Source organism: Coenobita brevimanus, chromosome 57 (assembly GCF_032717465.1).
Source record: "Coenobita brevimanus isolate Jiangsu-jjx chromosome 57, ASM3271746v2, whole genome shotgun sequence".
NCBI classification, from domain to species: domain Eukaryota; kingdom Metazoa; phylum Arthropoda; class Malacostraca; order Decapoda; family Coenobitidae; genus Coenobita; species Coenobita brevimanus.
In genome coordinates this window covers 21,924,534-21,951,100 of record NC_137010.1, presented here as the reverse complement: position 1 = coordinate 21,951,100, position 26,567 = coordinate 21,924,534, and the positions used below count along the sequence as shown (strand labels likewise).

Below are 26,567 nucleotides of genomic sequence, written 5' to 3'. Positions count from 1 at the left end.
ACTTCTGACTGTTCGTGTATGGCTGCCACTCGATTGGCTACTAACACGTGAAACCACCTCTCTGTGTTACGTATATACTGTAGTACTATCACACTGTCTGGCCAGAAGACGGACCCTCCCGTGTCAAGCGACGGCTCGTGTCTTAATGTCTTGTCAACCTTAACAGCCAACGCGGCAGCACATAACTCCAGACGGGTAATAGTCAGCTGTTTTAGTGGGGCCAGCTTGGCCTTTCCGTAGACAAAGGCACAGTGAACATCTCCGGCCCCATCAGAGATCCTCAGATATGATACTACAGTACTCCTTATGCCACGTGCGAAGCATCACAGAAGTGATGTAGTTGAAATGACATTCCCTTTGCACTTCTTGGGTCATAGCACCGTGGTATCCTGAAATCTGCGAGGTGAGTTAATTCTACCAGCCACCATTGCCACTGCACCTCATTCCTGTCAGATATAGCCTCGTCCCACCCTTTCTTCCTCCTGCATTCCTCTTGGAAGATGACATTGGCGCAAATGAGGAATGGCGCAAGGAATCCAAGTGGATCATATACTGAGCTGATTACACGCAAGAGATCCCTCCTTGTAACTGATCCCCCCTGCTCAAAGCATTTGATGACCACTGCCATTTGGTCCTTCTCTAGGTCCCACCTTACTCCAAGTGCTCGTTCCGCAGGAAGAGGCATGCGTTCTATGTCGATCTCCTTTACTTCCTTATGCCTCTCTGATTCGGGAATGGATTCGAGTACTTCCTTACTGTTGCTCGCCCACTTGGCGAGTCTGAAGCTGCCCAGCGAGGTGACGTGTCGCAGTTGTTCTGCCAACCTTATTCCTTTGTCAGCAGATTGCATTGAGATAAGCTGGTCGTCCACATAAAAATTCCGGTGGGCATCCACCATGTTGTCAGGACATACATCTCTGTGATCTAGAAAGGTTCTTTGTAAAGCATACGAGGTACATGACGGACTCCAGACCCTACCGAAAAGGTGCACCGTCATCCAGTATGTCAGGGGAGTCCACTGTACATCCCCTTCCAGCCACCAAAGAAATCGTAGGGCGCCTCTGTGTTCCGGAGCTACCTTGACCTGGTGAAACATAGCCTCTATTTCCGCCATGAGGGCCACTGACTCATGGCAAAACTGGAGGAGTACTCCCAGCAGTTTGTTATTTAGATCAGGCCCTTGTAGCACCTGGCTGTTTAAAGACACCGACCCACATTCTGCTTCACAGTCGAATACGATGCGCACCTTTCCGGGCATGTTTGGGTTTAACACCAGATGGTGTGGCAGATACCAGGACACGTGAGGCCTTGTGTGAAGTTCATTATGAGGCACCGATTCGGCGTAGCGTTTACCTAGCAGCAGCTGCATCTCTTCTGCGTAGCACTGGCGTAAGGGCGGGTCTCTGAGCAGCCTCTTCTTCAGGCCCTCTAACCTCCTCAATGCCATTAACTTGTTGTCTGGGAGCTTGGGTGGATTTCGTCTGAATGGTATAGGGAGCTGGTAGTGCCCCATCACCTTTGTCACAGTGCTTGACCACAATTTTATCACCCTATTGTCTTCAACGGACAGGCCATCTCCCTTCTTCAAGTTACTTGCATCCAGCTCCCAAAACTGTCGCACTTGCTCCTCGAATTGTGTTTCCTGGGAATTGTTGTCCAGGACAGCCACACATCCTACCTCCTTTGGTCTGTCTTCTACCTCAGCACAAGGTCGTACAGGTCCGCTGACGGTCCATCCCAGCGGCGTCCTTATCGCAAAGGGTTCTCCACTGGTCTCTGCCCTGACCTCCAAGGGCGTCAATGCTTGCGAAGCATCAAGACTAATCAATAGTTGCAACTCACCTTCGTACGTGTTCAGTGGCTCTATTCCCGCCAAATGACTCCATCGTGCCGTGTCCTGTACAGAGGCTACTGAATACTTCATTGTTGCAGGGAGTTGCTGAGTGACAATCACCCCATGCTGCGATATCTTCCGGTTTGGTTTACGGGAACGCCCGCTGCTAACTACTAAGTCTATCTCCTCAGTTCGCTGCACCGTTACCTGAGTTATAGTGTCTAGTGTTATCCATACGGTTCTCCGTGGTGCCCCCAGCATGCTTGCCAACTGGGTCATCCAGAAGGTTCGGTTGCTGCCAGAGTCCAAAAGTGCTCTCATCCTGACTACGGCATCTGAGCATTTACTAGCTGCCTTCACTTCAATAATGGGCAGTGCCAACTTGCGAAGCTGCTCATGTATCCGCATTGTTCCTGCCGTAGCGGTGAGTCATTTGTTCCCGCCTTTGCCCCTTTCAAGCTTGGGCTTCTTAAGTGTTCCCTCCATGCTTGCCTCATCACGCTTGTCGGTCTGTCCACAGGAAGCACTTCTCTTCTCTGGCTCTGCTCGGTGAACTCCCTGCTTGCTTCCATGTGCCTCCTGCTGCTGAGTGTATTGATGACGATCATCTCTCGGCTTCCTCTCACCCTCCATCTGTGGCTTTGCACCGTGTCCTTTCCTGGGTTTCCAATGGTACCGGGACTTCTGCCTTTGCCTTACGGGGCCGGTCGGGTGTATCCATCGTGAATGCTTCCCTGTCCAACCCTCTATGTCTCACCATACTGAGGCTTGGCACTCAGCTGCCGAGTGGGTATCATTCAAGCAAACATAACAGTATTTGAGCTGTCTGACCGTGGCCCTCCTTTCTTCAACTCTCATGGCACAGAATTTCTCGCAACCCACCAGGGTGTGAAGCCCCTTGCACAGCCAACACGTCTCTCTTGCTCGCAGGTTTGTCATCACCAGTGGTGCCCAGGCCGATCAACGCCCATCTTTATTCCTTCTAACACCAACCTCAGTGGATCTCTTGGTGGTTGCTCCCCTTTCCTTGGTTCTCCTCCTCACACACACACTGTCTGCTTCCTCCAGGATAAAGGTTTTCAACCATTTAACGCCGGGATAATACCCGTATCGTTTGTTGTGGGCATAAGTTTCGTCCTCATACTGCATAAATACCCTTTCAGGCAACCGACACGACAGCACGTCCATCGAGCGAATGGTGTCAAACTCCTGCAATCTTCCGATGGTCTCCAGACTCAGAATAAAAGACCCCAACTCATCGGCGAATTGTCTAAGGCCACCCTCATCCTGACCTTTGCTCATGGGCCCTTCAAGTAATCCTTCCACAATCTCTCGGATTTACTGATGTCTGTCTCCGTGTCTGTCCTCCAATATGGCCATTGCCTTCTCATAACCCTCTCTTGGGTCCAAATAGTTGCTTGTTTGTAGCGTGTTCCTGACAGGCACTGCACATGCTTGCATGAGCGTCTGCAGCTTATATTCCTCTGGGACTGCGGCCCTCCCTGTGTGTTGTTCGAATGCACGAATGAGCTCCCAATATTCCCTCCGGATATTCCCTTTGAAGGTTGGTAGTTGGGTCTGTGGCAACCTCATGGCTGCAATCAATTCCTTCAAGCTGGAAGCTATCACCTCCATGCCCATAGGGGCAGTGCATGTCGGCTCTTCCGTTCCTGTTCTAGTCAGTTTTGGATTCCCTGACCTCTGCCACCCTGGCCCTTGTCCGCTAACTGTTGACTCTTCTTGATGTAGAGTCACAGCCTCTTGTATCTGTTCCTGCTCCCCCCGCTGGGTTCCCCTAGTCTCCCACATTTGTTTGTCTCCTGTGCCATCACTATGTCTTGGCCTCTTTGCCGATCCTTCGTGTACTGCTATAGTCTCTGGCTTCACCTGTGGCCTTAAGCTCATCTTGTTCCTCCCTTCCATTCCCATCAAGTTCTCCAACTGTGTCAAGCGATCATGGATCGCCTTGTTCTGTTCTTGTAGGGTTTGCAGAGTTGGCAGGAGGACTCTCATGCACACGTTCTCACGTGCCTCAGCCAGTCTGCCTTCAACTGCCGGCCACTTCTCTGAGCATTCTTGCAGCCCAGATTTGGCCATCTCCTCCTCTCTTTGTTCCACCATCGTCCCCGTAGCCTCCGTCTCGTACTTCTCTCCCCCTGTTGCTTCCCTTGCCTCCTTGACTATCCTTTGAGCTGTTCCATGGGTTACGTTCTGCCTGTCATGTTCCGCACGTTCCTTTCCTTCTGGGTTTCCATGCCGATATGTTCCGCCCAGTATGTTAGGTTGGGTTCCGCCTGGTATGTTAGGTTGGGTTCCGCCTGGTATGTTAGGTTGGGTTCCGCCTGGTATGTTAGGTTGGGTTCCGCCTGGTATGTTAGGTTGGGTTCCGCCTGGTATGTTAGGTTGGGTTCCGCCTGGTATGTTAGGTTGGATTCTGCCTGGTATGTTAGGTTGGGTTCCGTCCTATATGTTAGGTTCCGTCCCCTCTTCCCCCCCCCTCTTTTTTTTTTTTTTTTTATAACTTAGTCACACTCTCGTTCATGCAATGTTTATCCCGTCACACTCCAAACAGCCAGACAGTGAGCACTAAACACAGAATCACAAAAGTGACGCCCCACGGTATGATCCCTTGCTCCCAAGGATCACGAAAGTGACGTCCCGCAGTTAACCCCTTCTTTACCAACCCCTTCCCTCAATGTAAACACTACGTTTACCCCCCATACCGACCTGATAGCTCTCCCTCCCTTAGTGTAAGGGGTAGTGTATATTTTTTGCCACGTCAAAACTATTCACTTGTTGTGATTTGTTTGTATACTGATGATCACATAAACCCAGCATGATGTTGGTAATAAAAAAAGATTATAAAATAAATCATTACAGTATATAAGTTTACATGTCTTAGGCTGAAGTAGTTACCCAGGTAACTACTGTACAAACCGGCTTGAAAATAATGTCCTGCACAGATGGATGGCTTATTTATTTACCTTGTAAGTTGAGCATGAAGTGTGTGGACACACGTGATGGTAATGGCAACCTTGACCCACTTGTTGCCAAGAGTGCAGCGTCACTAAGCTCGCTACTAATTTCCTCTTCCTCACTCACATCAACCTCGCTATCATTTTCAGGATCACAGTCTTCTACTGACACATCAGACACTGCTGCATCATCATCTGATACATCTAAATAGGTATCCTCTTGAGGATTAAACTCGTCACTATCAGAATCTGCCAGAGACGCCATGAGAGAAAAATATCCTGTACACCCTCTCTCGTGGTCAAGGGCGTGGTAACTGGCTCTCTCAGGCAGGCCAAGGGGTGTAAATTTTGCCGTATGTCAGCAGACAATATAGTACGGTATCTGTAGCAGAAATTATAAATAAAATAATGATTGGTCTAAAAGAGGTTACATCACAGATGAGTGAGCAAGCCATTGGTGCCACCGCAACTCAGTCATGACGTATCTTATGATGTCAAAATTTGTCAGAACTTCGTCACAGTATTTGTTGTCAAAACACAGAGCTGTTGCTAACACAAGGTCCTCAGAAATAGCCTTACCGGGCTACCCTGAGGCCCGTAAGCTGCCATTCATTGGAGGGTGTACCAGCATACCACGGTAGCGGTTCCAGTGTCTCATGGGTGTTTACAGGCGATGTATGGGGGTACATCAAAACACATTTTCGGTAAAGAAGAGGTTAAGGGGTTAATCATATTCTTGCAACTTTTTTTTTTTTTTTTTTTCTTTTTTTTTTCTCTAGGCACACAGGAGACCTTTTGTAGTCAACAGGTTAGATGCAGTCTGCGTTACTCCTGATAGTATAATAATGTCCTTAGTAAGCTGCCATAAGGAATTTCTTTGCCTCTGTGAATATAGCCCTAGCTTACCGGTACTTGTGGCAGTCTCTCTGCTAGAATAAGTGTACAAATGACTATACAGTGTGTTAGCCTTGCAGATAGGTATGTGTGTTTATTCATGCATTTACCCCAGCACTGTAATGTTGCCACATGTATGCCCAGTTCATCATAGGGCAAAGGGGATACTTTGAGGTAGCTCTACCATATTCTTGGTACAGTACTACTGGATGGCATTCGTTGCTCTTAAAGGAGTAAAAGTGTTAAGCATGTGATAGGTCTTCCCCTGCTACCAATCATGTGAAAGTGAAAGCATGGTCTTATTCTTAGGCTTGTCCCCACAGGAAGGCAGGCAGACGTAATGGCAACCACACACACGGTGAGAACAGTGGGCAGTGTCCCGTCCAAGTACGTACAGCGGAAGAGAGCGAGGACGCGACCAGCCACCATTGGTTATCACCGTGTGGCACTCATACACGGGGAGGCAGAGCAGAAGGTATGATGGGGGAAGGGGGGAAATTGGTTCATGTGACTTTTTAAAACCAGCATGCTCTCATTTTGTGATGAGGATGTGTTTGAATAAAATCTATTGCATAATGATTTAAATATTGTCACGTTATTGCATGGGTTCAGTGGGTGATACATTTTTGGCCAAGAGTCACCCAGCCAACAAAGTCTAAAACCAAGTTTCCAACTCACCTCAACTAAAAGGTATTCTATGTCACATCACTGCACTTCACTTGCTGCTTACCACCAAGAAGAAGTCTAAAAATTAGTCACGAACTCATGAAAGCTGTTAATTATTTCACTTGGTGCTGAAATTTAACACCACATTATCGTTCCATCACTAACATTAACACTCAGTAATGACAGAGTTCAAAGGCCATCTCGGAAAAAAAAATGACTGTGAACTTGCGTCGGTGATTTTATAAGTGAAACTAGAGATCGTACATCGACCAGTGAAGCCTTGTATAGGATCATAATGATCATATAAGCAAAAATGCTATCATACCTTGAAAAAAGATCCAAACTTTTTTGTCGTCGTATTAATGATTCATCGCCTACTGGTTTATCATATAAGAAGAGTTTCTTGTATGTGGAAATAGACTTATCTGGTGTATCCAGGATTCCAGGGGCATGAATGATTGTGTTGCTCATTTCTCTGGGCATATTGTTGATAGTTTTTCCCATATTTGTATTTTATCATTCATTATTTGTAAAGTAGGGAATGTGAAGGTGAATGGAGTAGGTGTTGAGTGGGGTTGCCTGCAGAAGTGGATGAGAATGGCAGGGCTTTAGTGGACATTTGTGGGGAGGGATTTGGTGATAGCTTATACTCTCTTTAGGCACAAAATGATCCACAGGTATACATGATGAGTGATGAGAAGGGTGGTTGGTGAACTGAATGAACAGAAGGCCATCCATCCATCCATCATCCATTCCTATGCTGCCCCATGCGGAGCATAGGAGCCCGGGGCTAGGCAAGTTGGTCCTGACATTTAAGATGAGGGTGACCAACCCCACTCATCTCTGGGTGGCATTACGTGAGCAGTAAACCCCAACCACCCCTTGGATATAAACCTGCTCAGGTTCAATCTGATTGGAGCACTTTAATTAACCACTAAACCACCAGGCGCTGTAATGTTTGGTAGGATATGTTAGAAAAATAACAGAGGAATTAATTGGAGAAGAGCAGGGAAGTTTTAGGAAGGGAAGATGTTGTGTAGATCAGATATTCTTAGATCTTCTGTGGAAAAATTTCTATTTTTTTTTTTTTTTTCATGCGAGGAAGAAGGAACCAAAGGCCGCGAGCCTGCAATTATTATTCCTTCCAAGAGAAAAACAAAATACAAGAGAGAGCCAAATTCAAGATCCGATCATTTCGAGATGCCTGGACACACTACGTTTGAAAGACTGGAGATCATAGGAAGCAGGAAATACAGACAGAGGGAGACAGTTTCAGAGTTGACCTGTTGCATAAATGAAGGACTGGGAGTAACGGTTAACTCTTGCATTAGAGAGTTGGACAGAAAAGGGATGAGAGTTTGCTGCTAGACAGGTGCTATGCACCTATTGTAGAGGTGGAGGAATGCATGCAGACAGTTCAGAGGAGCAGTGACCATTGAAGTAGCAATAGAAAAGAGATAAAGATGCAACAGTGCTGCGAAAAAAAAGAGGTTGAATGGAGTCAGTAAGAGGAGGAGAGTTAATGAGACGAAAAGCCTTTGACTCCACCCTATTGAGAAGAGCTGTATGTGGGTAGCCTCCCCACACATGAGAGTTGTACTCCACTCAAGGGCAGATAAAACCCCTATATAGAGTCAACAATTGTGCAGGGGTAAAGAAGGAACGGAGTCGGCTTAGCACACCTAATCTTTTGGAAGAAGATTTTACAGGAGATGTAATATGATCTTTCCAAGATAAGTCCCGAGTAAATGAAACCCCAAGCATGTTCAAGGATGATGAAGGATTAAGCTGAATATTATTAAACATTAGTGGGTATACCTGTGGAAGATTTTGTCGGGTTGATAGGTGTAAGAACTGAGTCTTTGATGCATTAAAAACAACCAGATTATTTTACCCTAGTCAGAGATACGAGCCAAATCAGACATTAGGTGTGCAGTTGCCTCATCCCTTGTTTGCTGAAGTAACTGCTGAGATGGACGTTGCGGAAACTGAATGGAAAGGTGAAGGGTGGAGTCATCAGCGTATGAATGAATAGGGTTAGATGTACAGGTTAGGTCATTGATGAATAAAAGGAAGAGAGTTGGTGATAGGACAGAGCCCTGAGGAACACCACTGTTAATAGATCTAGGAGAAGAATGATGGTGGTCTACAACAGCGGCTATAGAACAACCAGAAAGGAAGCTAGAGATGAAGGCACAGATAGAAGGATAGAAGCCGGAAGAGGGCAGTTTGAAAATTAAAGAATTATGCCAGACTCGATCGAAAGCCTTTGAGATGTCAAGTGCAGTGGCAAAGCTTTCGTCAAAGTCCCGAAAGGAGGATGACCAGGAGTCTGAAAGGTAGATGGGAAGATCGCCAGTGGAGCGTCCCTGACGGAACCCATACTGATGATCAGAAAGAAGCTTGTGATAGGAAAGATGCTTTAAAATTTTTCTATTAGAAATTAACTCGAAAACTTTTGAGATACAGGATGTTAAAGCAATTGGATGATAGTTAGAGGGTTGGGAATGGTCACCCTTCTTTGGGACTGGCTGAATGAGAGCAAACTTCCAGCAAGAAGGAAAGGTACAAGTTGATAGACAAAGGCGAAAGAGTTTGCCTAGGTAGGGTGTAAGCACAGAAGCACAGTTTTTGAGAACAACGGGAGGGTAAAGAAGCTGTATGAAGCCTTAATGGATTTGGAGAAAGCATATGACAGTGTGGATAGACAAATAAAGTGAAAAATACTAAGAACATCTGGAGTAAATGGGAATTTGTTGAATACTGTGGAGAGTACGTATGAGGGTGCTAAGGCTTCAGTGCGTGTGGATAGTGAACTGCGTGAATTTTTCTGTCCGAATGTTGGATTGATGCAGGGATGTGTCATGTCTCCATAGTTGTTCAATCTGTATATGGATGGGGTTATAAAAGATATACAAGGTAGAGCAGCCTTAATGGATTTGGAGAAAGCATATGACAGTGTGGATAGACAAATAAAGTGAAAAATACTAAGAACATTTGGAGTAAATGGGAATTTGTTGAATACTGTGGAGAGTACGTATGAGGGTGCTAAGGCTGCAGTGCGTGTGGATAGTGAACTGCGTGAATTTTTCTGTCCGAATGTTGGATTTGATGCAGGGATGTGTCATGTCTCCATAGTTGTTCAATCTGTATATGGATGGGGTTATAAAAGATATACAAGGTAGAGCAGCAGATGCTGGAGTGGCCGTAATGAGAGAGGGCAGCATTTGGAAACTTCCTGTATTTTTGTTTGCAGTTTACGCTGTGTTGTTAAGTGAAGATGAAGGGGAACTTCAAGGTTTGGCGAATGAGTTTGGGAGAGTGTGTAAGAACTGGAATCTAGAGATGAATGTAGGGATGAGTAAAGTTATGGTCTTCAAGAGAAATGAGGTCACTGAATGTGTACAGTGATGTTGGATGAAGAGAAATGGAAGATGTGAGTACATTTAAGTCCATGGGTAGTGTCGATGGAAGTTTGGAGGATGAAGTGCTTGAAAGGGTACAACAAGAAAGAAAATTACTGGTTCTTTGAAAGCAGTTATAGAGATAAGGAAATGAGTATAGAAGTAAAAAAGCCGCTGGATGAGAATACTGTATTGTGATATCAATTCTGATGTATAGAAGTGAAGCTTGGACCTTGCTGGAGGGACACAAGTCAAGAGTGAGAGCAGTAGAAATGAGTTATTTGACAGGAGCATGTGGAGTTACATGGAGAGACAAACTGATGAATGAGGAAGTGAAGGAGAGTTGTGATGTGGATGTGCTTGAAAGCATTAGGAGAAAAACATGGAGGTGGTTTGGACATGTGGAGTGGATGGAGAGCGAGAGACCAATGAGGAAAGTGAATGCTTGTGAAATGGAGGAGGGAGAGAGGGAGGGTTAGGCCAAGGATTAGATGGAGGGATGGAATGGAAAGATATTTGAGAGAAGGGAGTGTGAGGTGAGGGTAGAGCAGTGAAGTGGCAGGGGACGGGGGGACATGGAGGAGATTTATTTGTGACCACCCCTTACAGGATTAAGGTGCCTTGTTCTTGAGAACAACAGGAGGGACTCCATCAGGCCCATATGCCTTATTATTATTGAAGCCAGCAGTGGCAAAAAATACATCAGCTGAAGAAATTTTAATGTCAGCCATGAGGAAGTCAGAGGGGGGAAGTGATGGAGGAACAGCACCGGAATCATCTAAGGTGGAATTGGAGGAGAAAGTCTGAATGAAGAGATCTGCTTTGTCAGTAGAAGAAATAGCTACAGAGCCATCAGAGTAAAAAAGAGGAGGGAAGGATGATGAGATAAAGTTGTTAGAAAGGTTTTTGGCAAGATGCCAGAATGAGTGGGAAGATTTCGAGTTGGAGAGTTGAGAGCATTTAGTACAGATGAAATTATTTTTAGCAGAGCGAAGAACAGACTTAGCACGATTTCGGGCAGAAACGTATAAAAGATGTGATTCAGGGGCGGGTTGGTTCCGGTACCTTTTATAGGCCCTCTCCTTGTTGCGGACAACATTAGAACAAGTGTGATTAAACCAAGGCTTTCTTGCATTAGTCAGAGGATATGAGAAAGGAATGTATGCTTCCATGCCCGAGAGAATAACCTCTGTAATGCGGAAGGCACACTCAGATGGCTCCCGGCCATGGAAGCAATAATCATTCCATGGAAAATCAAAGAAGTACTGCCTGAGGGCCTCCCAATCCGCAGCTCCAAAGTGCCTCAGACTACGTTTCTTTGGAGGGTCCACAGGCCATACCGGAGTGATAGGACAGGTTAAGGTGATAAGGTTGTGATCGGAGGAGCCCAACAGAGAGAAAAGATTAACAGTGTAAGCAGAAGGATTAGTTGTAAGGAAGAGGTCAAGTATGTTGGAGCTCTCTCCAAGGCGGTCAGGGATACGGGTAGGGTGCTGTACAAGCTGCTCTAGGTCATTAAGGATAGAAAAGGTGTAGGCTAGTTCACCAGGTGGATCAGTGAAAGGAGAGGAAAGCCAAAGGTGGTGGTGAACATTGAAATCTCCTAGAATGAAGATTTCAGAGAAAGGAGAAATAGATAGAATGTGTTCCATCATAGAAGTAAGATAGTCAAAGAATTTTTGATGGTCAGTAGAATTAGGAGATAAGTAAACAGCGCAGATATAGTTAGTCAGAGAATGACAGGAAAGCTGAAGCCAGAGTGTAGAGAATTCAGAAGAATCGTGTTCAGGAACACGAGAACAAGATAGGTCGTTGTGTACATATATGCAACATCCACCTTCGGCTTTGAAATGAGTATAAGGAAAGTAGGAGGATACAGAAAAGGGTTTGCTGTCAGTTGTCTCAGCTGAGTCTCATTTAGAAAAAGAAGGTGACATTTAAGAGAAGGAGATGTGGTGCTCAACAAAGTGAAAGTTAGAGGAAAGGCCTCGAATGTTGCAGAAATGAAGAAGAAGAGAGACAGGCAGTGGTTCCAGGCAGCTCGAGTCGTCACCGGGAGAGGGGCGGAAGGTGGAGGCATTTATGGTCCCCCCCCCCTGGGGACTCTGAGGCCACGTGTAGTGCTGCCATGATTTTTTAATTTTGGGAAAGGAAGTGAAGTGTGTACTGCGCATGTAGTTTGGTGTTGATAGTTAGAGAAACTTGTTTTGGAGAGCATGCTGGCCTACTCTCTGTGTTACTGAGACACTGAAAAAGTTCAGCAAAGGGGGATATATATTTGTTATCATTAAGAAGAAGTGCCCCTTTCAGCCTTGCTTTAGATGAATCCATAAATAGTCTCCATTCTTCTGCCTTATAATCTCTGCCAAGTTTCTGCACTAGGCCACTTACATCAGTGCAATAAACCAAGAATCAATGCAATAAGCCACTATTTTCAATAAATATCACTGTGATAAGTGGTAGGTGGTGGCGACCATCATCCACTCACTTGATGTAGTGCTGCCTACTTCTTCCTTAGCCTTTATCATTCTTTTTCTGTGCCTGCTCTCCTCTCTTCCTATTTCTCCCATCTTTCCTGTCACTACTTAATGCTTTTCTTTCTGTTACAGGTGGCTTTACATTGAGTGACAAGCCAAATGGTTTCCTGTAAGCCAAGAAACCATTTACAACGCTGGGTGGTAACCACATAACCAAACCATACGTGCTCCCTACATGTCAAGTGGGTTGGTGGAGGGTTAGTGCCCCTCCCTGTAAAACAAATAACTCAGAGTCAAATGGCCACCCCATACGGGATTATTGCATCTGGCAATAGATAGATAGATAGATCACTGTGATAATATAAAAAACGCTCCATTGAAAGTACTATGCTAATGAGATATGTTTGCAGCACTATAGTACTGGTATGACTCATCACTGTGTTGTGTTCCAGCCATATTTTGGCTTATTATCTAAAATAACTGTGTTGTTTCAAACATGGATTTAAAGAATAGAAAATACTAAATTTAAACATATTATCTTTGTAATAAAATATCCATATGTAAATAGTTGAATAGTGCAAAATTATAAAAAGAAAAACTACAATTGAAAACTGAAAAAAGTGTTTTATGAAAATGTTACGTAATGGAGAAAAATGGTTTTCATTTGTGAATTCAGTGCCCAAAAATATATTAAAATCATATGAAATAATAATTTAAAAAAAAAAATGTGTTCCTCTGTTGTTACTAACCCATCTTTTATGGTGGTGGGGCTGTAAATATGTTAAAAGCTTTGTATAAAAAATTAAAAAAATCTGCGAAAGGGTCTTGAGATACCAGGCTAAGGACCATGCATGGTATTTTTCAGGCCAGTTGGCCCAGAAATAAAGGCATGAGGCTGTGGCAGAGAGAGTTAATAAGAGGAAAGAGAACATCAGCATTAGGAAGTTGAGAAAAAAGCAAGCCATTCTCTTCCTAGGAAATATAAAAATGATGTAAGGATTTCATCTTGTCCATCTCACTTAAAATGGATTAGCTGCCTCCTGTCATGGTTATAGTTCAGATGGAAAATGAAAAAGAAAATCTCCTATTTCAGCATCTGACACTCATGCAATAGGAAAGAGGATTGGCAGCTTTACTGGTTCATACATTCATAGCACTTTATGCAAGTTAAGCCATTAGGCAGATATTGATGTATCAACAGTATTAATACATTGCAAGCTGATACTCTTTAATTTCCACTCCAACACTTTGCATCCTTTCTCATAGATCTCTCTCATGTGATACTCAGTGTTACCAGAATAATTGTCATCTGCTTCCAGCTTATAGGTTACTTATTATGTTTTTGCATAATAATAGGAATTTTGAAAGCTTGAATGGCTGTTTGGCTTATTTCATTGGGCACTGTTTGATAGTTCTTTCACTTTTGCACATTTTTCCTCTTTTTAGATTCTCCACCAAAATATATTAGTGGGATATAGGGACATGATCCTTTTTTGGGGGGGAGGGGGGGGCACTCTTTCTCCACTCACTTGATGTAGTGCTGCTTTGGGTGTCTGCCCTTTCCTCTCTTCCTTCCTTCCTCTATCTTTTTTTCCTTCATTTATTTCTCTTCCTTCTGCTTGTGGGTGACTCTACACTGAGTGACAAGCCAAATGGTTTCCTGTACTTCCTGTACACCGGGAAACCATTTACTATGCTGGTTGGTAACCATATAATCAAATTATGGTGCCTGGTGGTTTAGTGGGTAATTAAAGCACTCCAGTTGAATTGAGCTTGTGTAGATTTCTATCCAAGGGATGGTTGGGGTTTATTGCTCATGTAATGCCACTCAGAAATGAGTGAGGCTGGTCACTTTCATCTTGAATGCCCCAGGCTCCTACACTCCTCATGGGACAACATAGGTTTGGATGATGGATGGATAGATTTTTTTTTTTTTTCCTCCTCCATAATATGATTGATGATTCATGTACAGTGTTGAGAAAAAGCTAGGATCTAGAAAGAGGAGCAGGAAAGTAGGATAAGGATGAATAGGATGATGATGGTAGTGATGATGATGGTAGTGATGATTTTATATTCTTGTTTAGATTGACGAATTCATGCTGTACAGCGATGAGGATGAAGATGAGGACGACCAGAATGAGGAGGAGGAAGAAAACTGTCGTGATGGTGGGGGATACATTGCATTGGGTGGTGTGCCTCACCATCCCTCCCACTCACACCAGATCATACGGCGCAAGCAATCTTTCACACAGGTGGGTGGTTCAATGGTTTTGTTTCTCCAGGCCTTGTTTATCATCTCATCTTCACTGAGGTCATGTACTGTATATGATTTTTGCAAGCAGCCCTCACATAGGTGTTCCACAGGTCATATGTCAAGGCCTGTTACCAGCATTGATCAGTACTGTCATTGGTTTAAGAGGCTTTCTAGCACCTCTACTTTAACATTACAGTAAACTGTCAATTATCAGTAGTCTCAGTATCTGGCACTGTTGGCTCGGCTTTATCAAAGCAATGTCTGGTACTGAAATGGGAAATATTGTAACCAGCAGTTCTGTGTAATATTGGGATGCAAGTTGTATCAAGCAGCTTTACGCGGTAGCCAACCGGTGCTTGGGAAAACTCCGCAACACACCAGTCATTGAGAACACCTGCAACAAGCCAGCCAATGAAAACACCCACAACACACCAGCCAGTGGGAATACCCACAACATGCCAGCCAGTAAGAATGCCCACAACATGCCAGCCAGTGAGAATGCCCACAACACACTAGCCAGTGGGAATACCCACAACATGCCAGCCAGTAAGAATGCCCACAACATGCCAGCCAGTGAGAATGCCCACAACACACTAGCCAGTGAGAACACCCACAACACACCAGCCAATGAAAACACCTACAACACACCAGCCAATGAAAACACCCACAACACACCAGCCAATGAAAACACCCACAACACACCAGCCAATGAAAACACCCACAACACACCAGCCAATGAAAACACCCACAACACACCAGCCAATGAAAACACCCACAACACACCAGCCAATGAAAACACCCACAACACACCAGCCAATGAAAACACCCACAACACACCAGCCAGTGAGAATGCCCACAACATGCCAGCCAGTGAGAACACCTATAACACACTACCATATCATTAATGTAAATCAGTAACATTACTGGCGCCAACACCGAGCCCTGTGGGACTCCACTTTTTACTTCCCTCCATCCAGACATCCTATCCTTTATTATAGTCCCTATTTGTCTGTCTCTCAAAAAGTCTGTCATCCATTCCATGAGGTTCCCCTTCAGTCCTCGTATATTCTCTAGTTTCCACATTAGTCTCTTATGGGGTACCTTGTCAAAGGCCTTCTCCAAATCTAAATACACACAATCCACCCAACCGTCTCTCTCCTGTAGCATGACAATCGCTCTTGGGTAAAAGCTCAACAAGTTGGAAACTCATGACCTTCCACTTCTGAATCCAAACTGACATTCAGCCAAAATTTTCATCTCTTTCAGATATTTTAACCATCTATCTTTCAGGATTCTCTCGCATAATTTTGTGACCATGCTGGTCAGGGACACTGGTGTATAATTCAGAGGTTCTTCCCTGTTTCCTCCCTTATAATGGTACCACATTTGCCCTCTTCCATTCTTGAGGCACTTTTCTCTCTTTCAGAGAACACACGAACTGTGAATCTTATCTGCCAGTTGTTCTCTGCAATCCGTCAGTACCCAATTAAAGATTCCATCAGGTCCTGGGGCTTTCCTTACAGCTTTAGTTTCCAGTAATTTATACACTTCTTGTACTTCCACTTTTATGTCGTATCACTACATTTCTAGTCATTCCCTCCCTTTCCATAAACTCCATTTCATTAGTGAAAACCAATTGGCAACATTTGTTCATTATTTCAGCTTGCATTGCTGCATCTTGATAGACCTCTCCTTCTACTTTCAATTTGGTGATTCCTGCCTTTTGTTTCAGTTTGCCATTAACAAATCTATAAAACAGCTTGGGTTCATCCTTACATTTGTCTGTTATACCTTTTTCAAAATTCCTTTCTTCCTCTCTACATATTCTTTTGTATTCATTTCTAGTTCTTTTATATTCTTCCTTTGTTCTGTTGTTACCTCTCTTTCTCCAGTTGTTCCCTGCCGTGTCTCTTTTTTTTTTGCTATCATACACCTTGTATTAAACCACTCCTTTTTCCTGTTTTCTTTCCCCCTTACTCTTGGCACAAATTTTTCCACTCCCGAATTGTAGAGGTCTAGAAAGATATCCCACTTCCTCTGTATCTCTCTTGTTTCTCTGAATTTTCTCCAATCCTCATTTTCGAAAAATTTTCTCAATCCTGTAAAGTTTGCTTTCCCAAAGTTGTATCTTCCCTGTCTATAAAGCTCATCTCTTGGCTCCACATTCCCTGTTATCATCTGGAACTCAATGACCACATGATCACTTTTCCCTGTAGGACACAGATATTTTAAAGATTCTATTACATCGGGTTCTTTGGAAAACAGTAAGTCTAATCTTTCTGGTGTGTCCTCACCTTGGAATCGTGTCTCTTCTTTGACCCATTGCGTCATCACGTTGTTCATTGTTATATTTAATAACATAGTGCCCCACGAATCTTCGCAGACTCCTGAGTCCCATTCCTCCCAGTTCACCTGTTTATAGTTAAAGTCACTCATTAAAATTATATTGCCGCTTTTCTCAATTATTTTCTGTAAATAACTAACCATGTCTGACAACATTTCCTGGTATTCATTATCATTCCATGCTCTTGTCTTAGGGGGAACATACACTACTGCCATATTTCTCCTGCTATTCTCTCCAGTTTCTAATTTCATATTCATCACTTCAGCCATGCCTTCTCCCATTTCCACATGTGTGTGTGTGTAGGCATATATATATATATATATATATATATATATGTGTGTATATATATATATATGTGTGTGTGTGTATATATATATATATATATATGTGTGTGTATATATATATATATATGGAGCCTCTGTGGTACAGTGGTAGAGTGTGCATTTCGCACGCTGGTGGACGAGGGTTCGCCTCCCGCCAGAGTTGTAAAAACTTTGGGAATCATTCACCTAGCCACTTGCTACTTTGGCAGACATAAGGGGTGCTGTGGTTGAACCAGTGTCGCATACTAGTATGCTTGCACCCAATTGGCTTAAGGCGGGCCGATTACACTTGGTTCACAGACTACACACACATCCAAAGCCACTACAACACTACAGTTACACTTACAAGCACTTTTCACCCTACATGCAGTCTTTACCAGACAGCCTAAGCCACTGGGTAGAGATACGTTGCCTTGTATCGTCCCTGCTTCGGTAGGGATAGGCCGGTCCTGCAGTGGACCTCAACGGCTGAACAGGGTAGTACTCCCGAGGGGAATGGGAATGCTGGTGATAGGGAGAGCTGGAGCTCCTGTTTCACTAGCTATCTAACCATCCCCCTTTGCTGACCTTTTCAGTGTGACAGTAACATGGAGAGTAGACCAGCATACTCTCCCAAACATTTCCTCCAACTATCTATGCAATACACCACATGCACTTTACATTTCACACAACGTATCCCACTACGTTACAGGGGTTGGCGCCATCAAGGGCATGCTGCCAGAAAACTTTGCCCCCACTACCTAGTGGCGGACTTCTGGGGGGAGGCGTGGCGGGGGTTCCGCCAGCATAGATCGTGGGTCCAGGGCGAGATGGGGCTCGGGCCTGTGCTAGAGGGTACAGGGCATTGCAGGTCCCAGGCTGCTGCTTCCGCCCAATAGAGAGGGGGCCCGAACCTGGGAGTAGCGCCCCAGGAGGCTGCCCTATCAGTGGGTGTATAATGGCGGGATAGTTGCAGTGCCAAGACGCGCTTGGAGAGTGTCCCTGCAGCTGTCCTGGCAGGGTGCCCCGAGGCCACTACCACAGCCACTGGTAAGCTGGTGGGGCTAGGGGTCCCAGATCCATTGCCTGGACCTGGGACTGTGCAGTGAGTGGGACCTGTGCTGTGTCTGTCCCCCTTTATTAATACTGAAGATGACAAAACAAAAATAAGTTTCAAAGCAAGCCTGAGTTCAGTAAATCACCCATGGGGATGAGGGTGGCTTCATGGAATGTGAGAAGTTTGAGGGGAAGACCAGGGGAAGTCGTTGAGGCATTCAGTAGGAGGTGGGTGGATGTGGCGTGTTTTCAGGAATTCCGGTACGGGGGGGGTCAGCCAGAAAGATTGTTGGGAAGGACTGTTGCTATAAGTTGTTTTGGCAGGGGGGGACAGACGGATATGGAGGTGTAGGTGTGATGGTTGCGGAGAAATGGGTGGAATATGTTATGAATGTTTTGAGAGTAAGCGACAGAATATTGGTAGTGAAAATTCTGTTAGGAAGAAAGATAGTTGCGATTATGTCGGCATATGCTCCACAGGCAGGATTGGATGAAGCAGAGAAAGATAGATTTTGGGATGATTTAATACGTGTAGTGGGTGGTATGCGGGATGATGAGATAGTGATTTTGGGAGGGGACTTTAATGGTCATGTAGGTGAAGCAGCACAAGGTTATGAAGGAGTGCATGGGGGATGTGCGTATGGTCTAAGGAATGCAGAAGGGGAAAGGATACTTGAGTTTGGGGAGGCAACGGACATGATTGTGTGCAACACATATTTTAGGAAAAGAGAGAGTAGGTTAATTACGTATATGTCTGGGGGAAATAGCAGTCAGATAGATTATTTTCTGGTTAGGAGGGCCGATAGGAGGTTTGTGAGGGATGTTAAAGTTATAGGAAGTGAGGAGTGTGTGCAGCAGCACAAACTATTGATTTGTGATATGGTGCTTAAAGAACAAGTGATGAAAAAGAGGACTTATGTACCTTGGAGGAAAATATGGAAGCTGAAAAACCAAGTAGTAAGGGATGCCTTCTGTAGCGAGTTGAAGAGAGTGGTGGCTGAACAGGGAGCTGTAGACAGAGGCATTAATGAACAGTACAGAGCCCTCAAGAACAATTTCTTGAGAGTTACTGATGTAACATGTGACTGGACAAGAGGACCACCAAGACATAAAGTAACTTGGTGGTGGGATGAGGGTGTAGAAGCTGCAATTAAGGAGAAAAGAAGGTTTTTCCGGGAATGGAAGAAGGGTGGTAGCAAAGAGGAATATTTGGCTGCAAAGCGTAGGGCTAGAAGAGAGGTATACAGGGCAAAGTCTGAGTCACAGAGACAATTACTTGATAACCTAAATCATGGGGAAACAAAAATTTATTTAGGGTGGCAGGTCAGGTGAAGAGGGATAATCAGGATATCATAGGTGAGCAGTGTGTGGAGAATGATGAAGGAAGGGTAATGGTGAACAGTGAGGATATTAAAGATGCATGGAGAGAGCATTATAACCGGTTGTTGAATGAGGAGTTTGACTGGGACAGGGAAGGTTTGGAGCCAGCATATCCAGTGTCTGGCCCTTGTTCTTTGATTGATGCTGCTACTGTGAGTGAGGCAATAGGCAGGATGCAGGTGGGGAAGGCAGCAGGTGTGTCTGGGTTGACTGCCGAAATGTTGAAGGCCTCAGGCAATATAGGGGTGAGGTTAGTCACTGACCTGATAAATAGGTTTATTTATGAGTGTGTTGTCCGAGATGACTGGCTGAAGAGTGTATTTGTAAATGTGTATAAAGGGAAGGGTGATGCCCTGGAAAGAGGAAATTATAGAGGTATAAAGCTTTTAGATCGGATAATGAAGGTAATGGAGAGAGTTTTAGAAGGTATGATTAGAGAAAGAGTGAATATTGATGAGATGCAGTTTGGGTTTATGCCATGTAGGGGGACCACTGATGCTATATTAATTGTTCGACAGCTTCAGGAAAAATATATTGGTAGGAGAAGGGATCTTTATTTTGTTTTTGTTGATTTGGAAAAGGCCTTTGACAGAGTCCCTAGAGAGGTGGTGAAGTGGGCAATGAGAAAGCTTGGCTTGGAGGAGTGGCTGGTTAGGGTGGTTATGGCCATGTATGTGGGTGCTCACACCCAGGTGAGAGTGAATGGAGATTTGAGTGATGAGTTTTCCGTGAATGTTGGTGTGCATCAGGGGTCAGTCTTGAGTCCCATGTTGTTTATCATGGTACTTGAAGCCCTTTCACGTGACTTTAGAAACGGACTCCCGTGGGAGTTGATGTTTGCTGATGATTTGGTGTTGATTGCAGAGAATGAAAGGGAGGCGGAGGAAAGGTTTAGGAAGTGGAGAGATGGTATGGGGCAAAAGGGTTTAAGGGTAAATGTAGATAAAACAAAAGTGATGATATCTAGGGTTGGTGGCGGTACTGTCAAAGATGAGGGAGAGTGGCCATGTGCAGTTTGCCACAAGGGCGTGGGAAGTAATTCCATCTTGTGCGGTGTGTGTGATAAATGGGTGCATAAGAGGTGTAGTGGTATCAGAGGTAGACTGCGAGATAATGCTGATTTTATGTGTACGGCGTGCCGGGGTGAGCAGGTGGAGATTTTCAGACGTGAAAGGATTGAACTTGCTGGTGAATCTTTTGAGTGTGTGGAAGAGTTTTTTTATTTGGGAGACATGTTGTGTGCTGGAGGTGGAGCTGGAGCTAGCTCTGTGGCTAGGGTGAGAAGTGGTTGGAAGAAGTTCAGGGAGCTCTTGCCTCTCCTGACATTGAGAGGGCTCTCCCTACGTGCTAAGGGGTCTTTGTATGCAGCATGTGTTAGGAGTGTAATGCTGTATGGCAGTGAGACCTGGGCAGTGAGGGAGGAAGATATTCGCCAGCTCAGACGTACAGAAATGACAATGATTAGGTGGATGTTCAGTGTGTCCCTTCATCCAAGGCCTGGAGGGGCTGGGTTTACAATGGAAGAGTTGAGAGGTAGGATGGGACTGGAGTGTATTGGTGTTGTGATGAGGAGAGGTAGATTGAGGTGGTTTGGACATGTGGAGAGGATGGGGGATGATATTTGGGTGAGGAAGGTGAGAAGTGTTAATATTGGGGGTGGGGTTATGAGGGGTAGACCGAGAAAGACATGGGACGTGGTCATTAAGTGTGACCTTAGGGTTAAGGGACTGAACAGGGAGGCTGCAATGGATCGTGCAGCGCGGAGAGCCGCCATTAGGTGACCAAGGCTGACACATGCAAGCATGTTGGAGCCTTTAAAAATGAAACGATATATATATATATATATATATATATATATATATATATATATATACAGTAATCTTCCCAATATGCGATGTAATACAGCCAAAGGCATGTCGGGGAAGTGGGATCGTCGAGATATTGGGATCCTGCCTCCTGGACTGGTACTTATGGACCCTAACTCAGAAAACCATTACATAATTCCCTACCAGACATGCATAGCACCTATTTAAGGCCCTGTTCACAAAAATAAGGGATAAAAAGCATGAAATAAATGAAAAGAAACCAAAGAATGAGGATTTGGAGGTGAGTATGATAAATATTTAGCAGTATTCAAGGTACTTAGAAGAATTCCGTGGCCGTCACGATGAATAACCTGCCTCCTATAAGTCTCTGGCAGTGGTGAAAATGCTTTTGAAGCACATACAATAATCCAGTGTTGTGCTGCATTTAATTCTTTGCACTGTGAGTTATAATTGTTTAACACTGCACATTCTGTTCTTAATTGTGCCATGCCAGTTTCAACTGCCAGTTTGCACTCCACACTTATTCTTTTGCACTCTATATTCTGATTTCTTAACACTGCACAACATTGTAAATTTCCATATGGTCAAGTGGTGAGATATTGTAATTTATTTATTGTTTATTCACAAAAACGAGCACATGTGGCATCCACTGCAATGAGCATCTAGTCAGGATGGTAGTTAGGCGGTAACTGGGGAGGGGAGGAAGGAAGGGGCTGCGGATAAAACACAGCTGTTCGGCCCCACACGCCAAGTTCAAATTACATTTTTTTTGGGGGGGGGGGTCCAAAGGCCCGGGCCCAAAATGTTTGGGTAGTGGGGTGTCCGGTTATTGAGCATCCGGATTTTAGAAAGGTTACTTGTGTATATATATATATATAAAATTATATAATGGAATTTGTGTAACCAGTGATTTCATGAAATCCCCTGGGAATTTGTGAAATGAGTTTAAACTGGGATTGGGTTAATTTAGGTTTGGTTGATTTAGGTTGTCCTTAGGTAAGACTGGGATAATCTATGTTAAGTTTAGGTTATGTTAGGCTTAGTTAGTTAGGTTAGGTTAGATTAGATTATTATAATTTAGATGAATGCTTAACATAACTTAGCATTCATCTAAATTAATCTAACCTAACCTAACCTAATAGCTTATCCCAACATAACCTAAACTAAGCCTGGATTAACCCAGCCTAACCTAACTGCAGTCTAAATTAACCCAACCTAAACGAACCTATCCAAATTTAAACTCGTTTCACGAGTTCCCTGGGAATTTCTTGAAATCATTTATTACACAAATTTACACTGTAATATAAATACTATATACAGTAATTCCCGTACTATCCGGACGCCCGCTTTCCGGACACCCCACTTACCGGACGTTGTGGGCCTGGACCTTTGGGACTCAAAAATGGACAAAAAAAGAAAAAAATCCCCCCAAATCCAAATTTTTTTCCCACCTGTAATTTGAAATTGCCGTGCGGCACCGAACAGCTGTTTACACCACGGCCCCTTCACCCCTTCCTTCCTCCCCCCTGCCCTGTCAGGGTTGCCATTTGGTATTTTTCATTACCAAATGTGGGTCAATTTGGTAATGAAAAATTCACTTGGTAATGAATCAGAATAATGCATTACGAAACAGATTTTTCACATGTATGAGGATACTCAGGATGGAGATGGTGGATTGTTTGCTCGCTCTGATTAATCTGCTAGCCTACATAACATGATAATAATCAACATGCTGTTAATTATAAGGAGTGTGATTACATGTATTTCTAATTGTATATATAATTAGTGAAGAATAAAATGCTAACTTTACGAATTTGGTAATGAAAAGTTAAATTTGGTAATGAAAACTGAGGAGTTTTGTAATGTGGCCATTGCGATCTGGCAACTCTGTTTCCCCTTCATCAACAGTTACTGCCTAACTCCAATCGAGAGTAGATGCTTATTGCAACGGATGCCACACATGCTAGTTTTTTGTGAATAATCAGTGAATAAACTGCAATACCTCGCCACTAGACCACACGGGAATTTACAGTGTTGTGCAGTGTTAAGAAATTAGAATTTAGAGTGCAAAGGACTAACTGTGGAGTGCAAATTGGCAGTTGAAACTGGCGTGGTGCAGTTAAGAACAATGTGCAGCGTTAAACAATTATAACTCACAGTGCAAAGAATTAAGTGCAGCACAACACTGGAGTACTATACGTGCTTCAAGAGCATTTTCACCACTGCCAAATCTTAGAGAAGGCAGCCACAGACTTGCTGTAAGTACCCTGGCTGAGGTACAGTCACTTCTGATTCCTCATTCTTTGGTTCCTTTTCATTTATTTCATGCTTTATGTCCATTATTGGTGTGAATAGGGTCTTAAATAGGTTTAAATAGGTGCTATGCATGTCTGGCAGGGAGTTATTTAGGTGGCTTTCAAAGTTAGGCTGGGTTAGGGTCATAAGTACCAGTCCAGCAGGAAGAGGCCCACTTTCTGGACAGGACCACTTTCCGGACATGCCTTTGGCTCTGTTACATTGGATAGTGGAAGGATTACTGTATATATATACTGTGTTGTACAGTATATATATACAGTAATATTGTCATGCACGGGTCCCGTGTTGGACCAAAACACGTTGGACAAACAACAGAGCTTATGGGGAAAAATGAATTATGTCAGCAACCCTAGGAAAAGTCACCCTAAATACCTACCATGTACCTATACATATTCTGATACTACTGTAATTATAATAAATGGTACTGTACTATGCATGATAACTAACCTTTTAGGATCTACAGGAACTCCCTCTGCCTCCTTACTCCGTACGTACATACTGAGGTACCGCTTCGTTATGATGATTGCTGGGTCAGTAGGCCTGCACCTGGAGTCAAGTGGCCCGCCTCTGTAAGCTTTCACTGCCGCCAGGATCTTGTCTTGGTGTTTTATTATGGTCCTCACGCTGGCTTCATTCACGTCATAGGCCTTGGCAATGTCCACATTTCTCTCCCCTTTCTTCTTCCTTTCGATGATTTCTAGCTTGGTGGCCTGAGGGAGGTGCCGCTGCTTCTTGGGTTTCTCAGAAGGCTTCCTAGACATTATGAGCAGGATAAAATGCAGTAGCTATCTATCTATCTATTGCCAGACGCCTCAATGTGGCAGCAAGGTACTGTTCTGCTTTGGATGGTAAGGCGTGAGTGAACGGTGAGCATTTTCTCTGTTAGTGGCGCTGTGATTGAATCAGCTGACTGAGATCATGCTTAGCTTAAAACTGCCCATGGGAAAAAATTCATTAAAGAGAATTTTGGTGTTTGTTATGCGAGCGAAGGGTAGTAAATCACAATCTTCGTTAAAGGGAGTTTTCGTTGCCTGATCCTTCGTAAAGTAGGGATCACCTATGTATATATGAGGCGTCTAGCGGCAGAGTGATGTATGCACCAGGGGGTTACTTTCGAGTAATTGAAGCTTAAATTTGAAGAATGTGTACATAAAATGTATAAAGAAAAAACTAATGTTGTTTTATATCAATGTAATGCTCTCAAAAAGTGCAATTTATTGAATCCATTGTTTAGAAAAAATAACAAAAAAAAGACAAAACCAAACACAAATGCACCCCCCCCCATTGGGGGTCATACACAAAATATTAACATGGGTTATAATTATGTGATACAAATAAAAATAAACAAAAATTAATAAATTGTGAAAGTTGTATATTAATAATGCAATTTCTTGATTTTTGATTAATTTTTATGTTGTAAATTTTTAATTAAAAGCACTCAGAGCACTCAAAATGGGCAGAGGACAGTGCAGCCCATCAACCACGTTCGAGGTTTAGGGGACACTGGTAGGGGACTGGCTGAGGCTGGGGGCTAGTACTGAGACGCGGCCTCCCAATGGCTAGCCGCTTGTGGCCCGTACGTCTTGCCATGTGGGAGCAGACTTCCTCTGTGGGTTTTCAAGGCCTAAAACACGCGACACTTGCCCATCTGCCAGCCAGCCATAAGGGTTCTGTTTGTATGTAGCTTTATACAGGGAGGATCTAGAAGGCTCCACCTACATATTGGTGGGAATAACTCACCATCGGCCATTTTGGCGCATACGTCAACTCTGCTGCTAGACGCCTCATATGTAATGTAGGGATCGCTTATATATATATCTATATGTCTATCTATCTATCTATCTATCTATACAGTATCTATCTATCTATCGACAGATAGATAGATAGATAGTATATATCCCACAACGTTACAGAGGTTGGCGCCAGCAAGGGCATGCGGCCAGAAAGCTTTGCCCCCGCTACCTAGTGGCGGACTTCTGGGGGGAGGCGTGATGGGGGTTCCGCCGGCATAGATCATGGGCTCAGGGCGAGATGGGGCTCGGGCCTGTGCTAGAGGGTACAGGGCATTGCGGTTCCCAGGCTGCCGCTTCCACCCAATAGAGAGGGGCCCGAACTGGGGAGTGGCGCCCCAGGAGGCTGCCCTATCAGTGGGTGTATAATGGCGGGATAGTTGCAGTGCCAAGGCGCACTTGGAGGGTGTCCCTGCAGCTGTCCTGGCAGGGTGCCCCGAAGCCACTGGTAAGCTGGTGGGCTAGAGGTCCCAGATCCATTGCCTGGACCTGGGACTGTGCAGTGAGTGCGGCCTGTGGTATGTCTATCCCCCTTTATTAATCCTGACTATGACAGAACACAAGAATAAGTTTCAAAGCAAGCCTGAGGACAGTAAATCACCCAGGGGGATGAGGGTGAGTTCATGGAATATGGGAAGTTGAGGGGAAGAGCGGGGGAAGTCGTTGAGGCATTCAGTAGGAGGTGGGTGGATGTGGCGTGTTTGCAGGAAGTCTGGTACAGGGGAGGATCAGCCAGAAAGATTGTTGGGAAGGACTATTGCTATAAGTTGTTTTGGCAGGGGGGGACAGATGGATATGGGGGTGTTGGTGTGATGGTTGCGGAGAAATGGGTGAAATATGTTATGACTGTTATAAGACTAAGCAATAGGATATTGGTAGTGAAAATTCTATTCAGTAGAAAGATAGCTGCAGTTATATCGGCATATGCTACACAGGCAGGATTGAATGAAGCAGAGAAAGATAGATTTTGGGATGATTTAATACGTGTAGTAGGTGGTATGCGGGATAATGAGATAGTAGTTTTGGGAGGGGACTTAAATGGTCATGTA

At 44.3% G+C, this 26,567-nt stretch overlaps 2 protein-coding genes across 2 annotated transcripts in view; one reads left to right on the top strand and one right to left on the bottom strand.

Annotated features, from left to right (window-relative positions):
* Positions 1–304: 304 nt before the first annotated feature.
* LOC145401923 (uncharacterized) lies at positions 305–2,242 on the bottom strand. Its single transcript, XM_080274029.1, has one exon. The coding sequence runs from the start codon at positions 2,240–2,242 to the stop codon at positions 305–307; it is 1,938 nt and encodes a 645-aa protein (XP_080130155.1).
* Positions 2,243–6,043: 3,801 nt separating this feature from the next.
* The window catches only part of DCAF12 (DDB1 and CUL4 associated factor 12-like protein), a 96,021-nt gene continuing 75,497 nt past the window's right edge, over positions 6,044–26,567 (top strand). The window contains exons 1-2 of the mRNA XM_080274233.1: positions 6,044–6,178; positions 14,335–14,502. Of these exons, the coding sequence (XP_080130359.1) occupies positions 6,044–6,178; positions 14,335–14,502 (303 nt within the window). The remainder of the gene's footprint in view (positions 6,179–14,334; positions 14,503–26,567) is intronic.

Excerpts from the sequence above, each read along its gene's own strand:
- LOC145401923 (XM_080274029.1), bottom strand. The coding sequence starts at position 2,242 with ATGCGGATACATGAGCAGCTTCGCAAGTTGGCACTGCCCATTATTGAA.